We start from the raw sequence: 7,859 nt of genomic DNA, 5'->3' as shown, positions 1-7,859 counted from the left end.
AATCGGAACCGGTCCTTTTAACCGGTTATAGATCTCAAACTTTAACTTGTTTAAAGTTTCAGATCTAAATATTTCTTGGGCAAAAAGTTATTTGGTCAAAGGTTTTATTTATTTTTATTTGACCAAAAGATTGCCCACTTTAATATGATTGTGTTAAATATGTAAATCTGGCCGACCTTGTACTTGTATTTTTGTTATTGTTTTGTTTTATGGTTTTGGCCCACTTTGTGGCTCAAAGTTGTAATAGATTAGGGTTTCAATTTTGTTATATTTTATATTATAATATAAAGTTGAAGACCCGAAGACAAAATAGAAGACATTACAGGAATCAAGGAGCTGCTGAAGATAACTAGATGCACTAGGTTCATCCTTGTGGTTGTTTGTTACCCCGTGACCCAGTTTGGTCTTGCTATTTGGCTCTAGCAAGATCAAACAAAATGGCCTAAAGATTTACATATTTATTTTTGCTATTATGGTTGCTTTTATCATATAAGTTGTTATATTACAACCAACCTAATACCAAACTTTTAAAAGGTGTTTTAAAATGTTCACAATCAATTATAACAAGTTCTAAATTGATTTTACAACTTTCAAGAGTAAATTACAAGTTTTGTCCTTTATGTTTGTCACAAATTTCAGGCGTTGTCCTTTACCTTTAAAATTGATGAGTTTTGTCCTTAACGTTTCAAAATCCTGCACGTTATGTCCTTTAAGGCAAACCCAGTTAGAATTTTCTGTTAAGTTATACCATGTGCATTGCACACAAGGGTAAAACAGTCATTTCCCCTCCCCCACTTGTGTTTCCCCCTTTTAAAACCCTAATAACACCCCCTGTTCATCTCCTACCCCAATTCATCTTCATATCATTCATCTTCATCAACTCATCATCATCTTCTTCACCATCCGATGTCAATTGGGCCTGCAATGGTTTGTTGTACATCTCATCTTCTTCACAATTCTCAGATTCCTTCCGAACAACATCAAGAACAGAATCAATAAGCTCCGCTCCTTTCGTATAATGACCTTTCGCCCAATTATTTCCGGCACCAGACTGCCCGAACACAAAGTTATCCGGCCTGAAGATCTGACCGTACGAACCGGATCGGACGCTGTCCATGGTCCCTGGTTCGAGGTCCATGAGGACGGCTCGTTACAGAAAAACAATTTCAATAAGCCTAAAAATAAATTGAACACAAATATTCTTATATATTCATACCTTGAGGTAGCTTCTTCTGGTTGTGGCTATGGCGGCGTTGACCAAGAAGATATCTCCGGTCAAAGATCTGAAAAATCCCATTCATGCATCCTAATTGCTTCTGCAGCTCTTGTGTATCATCTCTTCTTAAGGTATTAGACATTTGCTTGCACCACAATAGATTCTTGATTTCTTCTAATCAAGACATAAAGATCTTATGAAAAGATGATTGGATTGATATCATAAGATGCTTTCTTTTGTTGGGTGCAAACTAAAATATCCAAAGTTTTTAGCTTTTTTAGGTTCTTGAAGGAAAGACTGCTAGAGTTGCACAAGTAATTTTTGCAGGCCCAATTAACATCGGATGGTGAAGAAGATGATGATGAGTTGATGAAGATGAATGATATGAAAAGATGAATTGGGATTGGAGATGAACAGGGGGTGTTATTAGGCTTTTAAAAAGGGGGAAACACAAGTGGGGGAGGGGAAATGACTGTTTTACCCTTGTGTGCAATGCAAATAACATAACTTAACAGAAAATTCTAACTGGGTTTACCTTAAAGGACATAACGTGCAGGATTTTGAAACGTTAAGGACAAAACTCATCAATTTTAAAGGTAAAGGACAGCGCCTGAAATTTGGGACAAACATAAAGGACAAAACTTGTAATTTACTCTTTAAATATTTGTTACAAAACAAATAGCTTATTTTAAAAATAAATAATAACCATTAGAGTTTTTGAAATTTAACAAGTTTTTAACTTTATAAAACTCATAACTTAATAGTTTTAAAAACTATTAACTTTAAATGGTTATACAAGTCGCGACAAACTTAGTTTTAATAGGTTATTTAAAATTAAGTGTCCTGAGAGATGAAAGGGTTCATCAAGATGCCACGACTAAATATGTACTAGGCTCTTACGACCCTATTTGGTAAATATTAAATTAACCCATAATTAAAATCAATAGTCTATGCCATCCTATCACAAGCTACACTTGGAACGTAAAAGCGAACCATCAGTGTTTGGAGCCACAGCACCACACTTGATGTCTAGCATATCCTTCCAAGGTGGAAGGGTTTCGTTGACACACCCGGCCCTTCCACGCGTACCTCTTTTAGGACGACTATTACTTTTTCTTTTCTCACCACATGCTCCAGCTGTCTCGAAAGTAAAAAGTCGGCATAGATGAGGCTAAACGTATCAATGCATAGACAAGAGTTGTCTTAGCGGCCTCATACTTGAGAGTTGTGCAATTCTCACAATTGACACTCGTTGTCAGTCTGCCTAGTCACTTACTAAAGTGCATGCCACAGCTGCCTTTACTACTGACATAGCCAGATTCTCATTCCTTGTTCTAATTACTGTAATGGGTCATTAATTAAATAAGGAAATATACATCGAAAATACTAATTAAAATCACTTTGCTTATGTAACAGATGTCTAATGAAAACAACTCCTTCGTTCTCAAGTCTATACTTGAAAAGGAAAAACTGAATAACACCAACTTTCTCGAATGGCACCGCAATCTGAGAATAGTTCTCAAGTTGGCGAAAAAGCTATATATCTTAGATGGCCCAGTCCCTACCGAGCCTGAAAGTAACACTACTGCTGCTCGTAAGGCACTGGAAAAGCATAACGAGGATGCCGTTGAGGTAGCCTGCCTTATGCAAGCCACCATGTCTCCTGAACTTCAGAAGAACATGGAAGATAAAGATGCTTATGACATGATCCAGCAACTGAAAGGCATGTTTCAGAAACAAGCCCGACAGGAGCGATATGACACCATGAAGCAGCTCATAAGCTGTAAAATGCAAGAAGGATCGTGTGTTAGTAATCATGTGCTTAAGATGAAAGGGTACATTGATCAGATGAACAAACTTGGTTATCCCCTGCAAGATGAAATGGCAGCGGACTTCATCTTGAACTCTCTCCCTAGCTCATATGACCAGTTTATTATGAACTATAATATGAATGCTTGGGTGAAGACTGTGCCTGAGCTACATGGTATGCTCAAAACGGCCGAGATGAACATTCCACATAAAACCAACCAAGTTCTGATGGTCAAGTCTGGTGGTGTTAAGAAGCCCAACAACAAGAAAAGGGCTCATAACAGCAAAGGCAAGAAAATGGTTGTTGTTGCTGCCAAATCTGCCACCAACAACAAGCAGGTTGCTAAATCACCCCCTCCCCAGGAGCGTCAGTGCTTTGAATGCAACCAAATGGGGCACTGGAAAAGGAACTGCCCGCAGTATCTAGCCAAGCTGAAGGCGAACAAGGCCAATAACGTTGGCACTTCTTCAGGTATTCTCATTTATGTTATTGAGCTTTTTACTGTCTCTAGCAACACATGGGTATTTGATACCGGGTGTGGTTACCACATCACTAATGTTTTGCAGGAGCCTGAAAAGTGGAGGACGCTGAAACAAGGCGACATGGAACTCATCGTTGGTGATGGGAAAAGAGTGCCCGTTCTTGCAACCGGCACATTTCATTTTTCATGTCCTTCTGGCCTTGTAGTTAATTTAACAATTGTTTGTTTGCACCTGGTATAACCAGAAACATTATTTCAGTTTCCCTTTTGTTTGAACAAGGTTTCAAGTACGTTTTTAATGGTATTTCTATTTCTGCCTACTTGAATGATGTCTTTTATTTTGAGGCTAAACCTCGAAATGGTATTTATGAGATTGATGTTCAAACATGTAATAACATATATCATCTTTCTAAGCGTAACAAAGTTGGTATTAATGAAACCTTTCTATGGCATTGTAGACTTGGCCACATAAGTAAGGCACGCATAAAATGGCTCCAATCCGAGGGGATTCTTGAATCCACTGGACAGGACTCCTTTAATGATTGCGAATCTTGCTTAGCTGGCAAACTCACAAAGCGTCCCTTTACTGGTGTTGGTGAACGGGCCAATGGTCTGCTAGGACTCATTCACACTGATGTATGTGGCCCTTTTAGAACCATGACAAGAAACCATGAAAGATACTTCGTTACTTTCATCGACGATTATAGTCGATATGCTTATGTCTATCTTATGAAGCATAAGCATGAAACTTTTGAAAAGTTCAAAGAGTTTCAAAACGAAGTAGAAAACCAACTTACTAGAAAGATAAAAATACTTCGATCAGATCGAGGTGGCGAATACCTCAGCTTAGAGTTCCTCAATCATCTCAAAGAGTGTGGAATAATTTCAGAACCCACTCCACCTGGCACACCCCAACTTAATGGCGTGAGCGAGAGGAGAAATCGAACCCTACTTAATATGGTTCGATCGATGATGTGTAGAACTAACTTGCCTCACTCCTTTTGGGGTCATGCTCTTATGACTGTCGCCCGCATTGTCAATCTGGCTCCGACTAAAAAGGTAAACAAAACCCCATATGAGATATGGCATGGGCGTAAACCCGATTTGGAATACCTAAAAGTATGGGGATGTGATGCATACATCACAAGTGATGCTGATGATAAGCTCGATCCTCGAGGCGAAAAGGTTGTTTTCGTCGGATACTACAAAAGAAGCGGATATTATTTCTACCATCCTGATGCAAATGTTATTTCCATCAAAAGGAAGGGGCACTTTCTCGAGGAAGAACTTCTTAATCGAGGAACTGGAAATAATGTGGTTGATCTTGAAGAAATTCGAGAACCAACAACAACCGCCGATGAAGTCGAAACGTCTGAACAACAAGAAATTGTTGCTGATGAATCAGACATGAACACAGGCGTTCGCAGAAGTAGCAGGACTCGTAAAGAACCTGACAGATACCTTTGGCATCTCGAAGGTGCTGAAGTCTTGGTAGTAGATGAGTCTAATGATGAACCTACTAACTACAAATCTGCTATCTCAGATCCTGAATCTGCGAAATGGCTGGAAGCCATGAACGCTAAGATGCAATCTATGCGTGATAATCAAGTCTGGGACTTGGTTGAGCTACCCCCCGAATCTCGGGCAGTAGGGAGCAAATGGGTTTTCAAGAGAAAAACCAATATGCATGGAAATGTACAAACCTTTAAAGCACGGCTAGTTGCGAAGGGTTTCACTCAAACTCAGGGTATTGACTATGATGAGACCTTCTTGCCCGTTGCTATGATCAAATCGATCAGGATATTGCTTGCCATAGCCGCGTACTATGACTTGAGATATGGCAAATGGATGTCAAAACCGCTTTTCTTAATGGGCATCTCTCTGAAGATGTCTATATGGTTCAGCCAGACGGTTTTGTTGATCCAAAATATCCTAATAGGGTGTGCAAGCTGAATAAGTCCATTTATGGACTCAAGCAGGCGTCTCGTAGCTGGAATCTTCGTTTTGACCAAAAGATCAAAGAGTTTGGTTTTGTCAAAAATGAAGATGAGCCTTGTGTTTACCAAAAGGCTAGTGGGAGCACTATATCATTCCTCATCCTGTATGTGGATGATATACTGATTATTGGAAACAATGTCCCTATTCTTAACGAAGTTAAACACTATTTGGGAACTTGTTTTGCAATGAAAGATCTTGGAGAAGCAGCTTATATTCTAGGAATCAAGATCTATAGGGATAGATCTAAGCGGCTTCTTGGGCTAAGTCAAAGTACATACATAGACAAAATGATGACACGCTTTATGATGGAAAACTCAAAGAAAGGAGGTGTTCCTATGATTAAAGGGACTGTGTTGAACAAATCGCAATCTCCCTTCAACGGACATTGAAATTAAGTGAATGGAAGGAGTTCCATATGCTTCAGCGATTGGTTCTATCATGTATGCTATGTTATGTACTAGACCTGATGTCTCACATGCTTTAAGCATGACTAGTCGTTATCAGCAAGCCCCTGGCATCGCCCATTGGACTGCTGTCAAGAACATTCTGAAGTATCTGAGAAGAACTAAAGATGTGTTCTTAATGTTTGGAGGAGTAGAAGAAGAGCTCACTGTAAGATGTTACACTGATGCCAGTTTTCAAACTGACCGAGATGATTCTCGCTCACAATCAGGTTTCGTATTCACTCTAAATGGAGGAGCTATCTCATGGAAGAGCTCCAAGCAGAGTATGGTGGCGGATTCAACCACCGAATCTGAATATATAGCCGCATCAGATGCTGTAAAGGAGGCTGCTTAGATGAAGAAATTCATAACCGACCTCGATGTGGTTCCAAGCATTAAGAAACCCATCGAGATATTCTGTGATAACACAGGTGCTATTTCTCAAGCCAAAGACCCCAGGTCTCATCACAAGGCCAAGCACATTCTAAGAAAGTTCCACTACATACGGGAAATTGTGGAACGTGGAGACATCGTGATAAGCAAAGTGGACACAGATCAAAACCTAGCAGACCCGTTTACTAAGCCCATGACTCAAGACAAGCATGATCAGCACATGGGTGCTATCGGGCTTAGATTAGCTAGCAGTATGTTTTGATTTAGTATTTGGATGTACGAACTTTAAACAGTTGTACTTTTGAATTCAATTTTGATTTACTGGTTAAATGAAATTTTGAATCTTATAACTGTGTTCGATTTTAATACGTTTAATCCATGAATCTTGCATTCTAAACTATCCGTAGTCGGTCAGATTCGTGGGAACGATTCTGACTTAAGACTATTCTGACTTTGGACTCAAGGAGTTGACTTCCAAATTCACAGACCTCATTGAGAATGACGTTGGATGTAACTCGCATCAAATCATCTTCATGGATCTTAGTCATAAGATGATTTGATATTGGTATACTCATTTAGTATCCTTTGACCTGAGATACATATTAGAACTTCCGTTTACCAAGGATTATTCTTTGATTACTGTCGACCGCTGTCGCATAACTGCCAGTCATAAAGGCTTTAATTGGGAATAGTTCTGAAGTTCAGTGGGAGTTGTATGTAGTCGATATGGGATTCTGTACTCTTACATGATATGTAACAGTTAGACATTGTGGCGCCCTCGTAGATTCAAACTGGTGAAGTGTAAGGCCTTACCCAAACTTACTGTGTGTTTGTTCGGACCACTTTGACTCTTGATCGAGAACAATAATAATTGAACACCATATGAGAATGAACTTAATCCATGTCTCATTGATTCAATTTATGTCTTTTACAGAAAGGATGAATGACGACGATTACCATAAGTCTATTGTCTTGCAATTGTAAGTTGTTACTAATGGCAAGGTGTTTTGGTTAATGACTTTAAAGTGTCATACCTTGTTGGGGGCAGCCATGTGCAGCTAGAGCGCCGCTGACTGTCTGCGTTGAGGATTTTATCGAAGATCGTCCAAGTGGGAGATTGTTGGATTTATATGTACGGGTTCGATAAGTCAACGCTGCTGACCGAGCTATGACCCGTAAGAGTTACACCTTGGGAAATGAACATTAAATCCACTTAACTTGGTTAACTGGTGACCACGAACAATTAACGGAACGAAATATATAATTATCTAGAATAATTATATATCCACGAAAAACAGGATTTATTATTTATACGTGTTATAAATAATATAACGTTTAATTATTTATTTAATTAAACTTTATTTTTTCGGGCTTCGTATCGCGTTTGGGCTTGTACTAGATGTGTTAGGCTTTAGTGACCTAAGAGATGATTAGAGGCAATTACTAGGGTTATTATTATTAACCTAATATAAAAACTCTAATCATAAAACACACATAGGTGTGCCTTCTGCCGTAACA

The 7,859-nt window shown here is 39.1% G+C and overlaps 1 protein-coding gene across 1 annotated transcript; it reads right to left on the bottom strand.

The window, feature by feature from the left end:
* Positions 1 to 594: 594 nt before the first annotated feature.
* Positions 595 to 1,605, bottom strand: LOC110905454 (tubulin beta-4B chain-like). The gene has a single exon (XM_022151193.2). The coding sequence runs from the start codon at positions 1,136 to 1,138 to the stop codon at positions 836 to 838; it is 303 nt and encodes a 100-aa protein (XP_022006885.1). The 5' UTR covers positions 1,139 to 1,605; the 3' UTR covers positions 595 to 835.
* Positions 1,606 to 7,859: the final 6,254 nt, after the last annotated feature.

Source organism: Helianthus annuus, chromosome 6 (assembly GCF_002127325.2).
Source record: "Helianthus annuus cultivar XRQ/B chromosome 6, HanXRQr2.0-SUNRISE, whole genome shotgun sequence".
NCBI classification, from domain to species: Eukaryota; Viridiplantae; Streptophyta; class Magnoliopsida; order Asterales; family Asteraceae; genus Helianthus; species Helianthus annuus.
Note: the sequence above shows the minus strand (reverse complement) of the source record. Positions and strands in the feature narration are given on the sequence as shown.

What these genes read in the sequence shown, in the direction of transcription:
- LOC110905454 (XM_022151193.2), bottom strand. Translation starts at nt 1,138, where the DNA reads ATGGACCTCGAACCAGGGACCATGGACAGCGTCCGATCCGGTTCGTAC.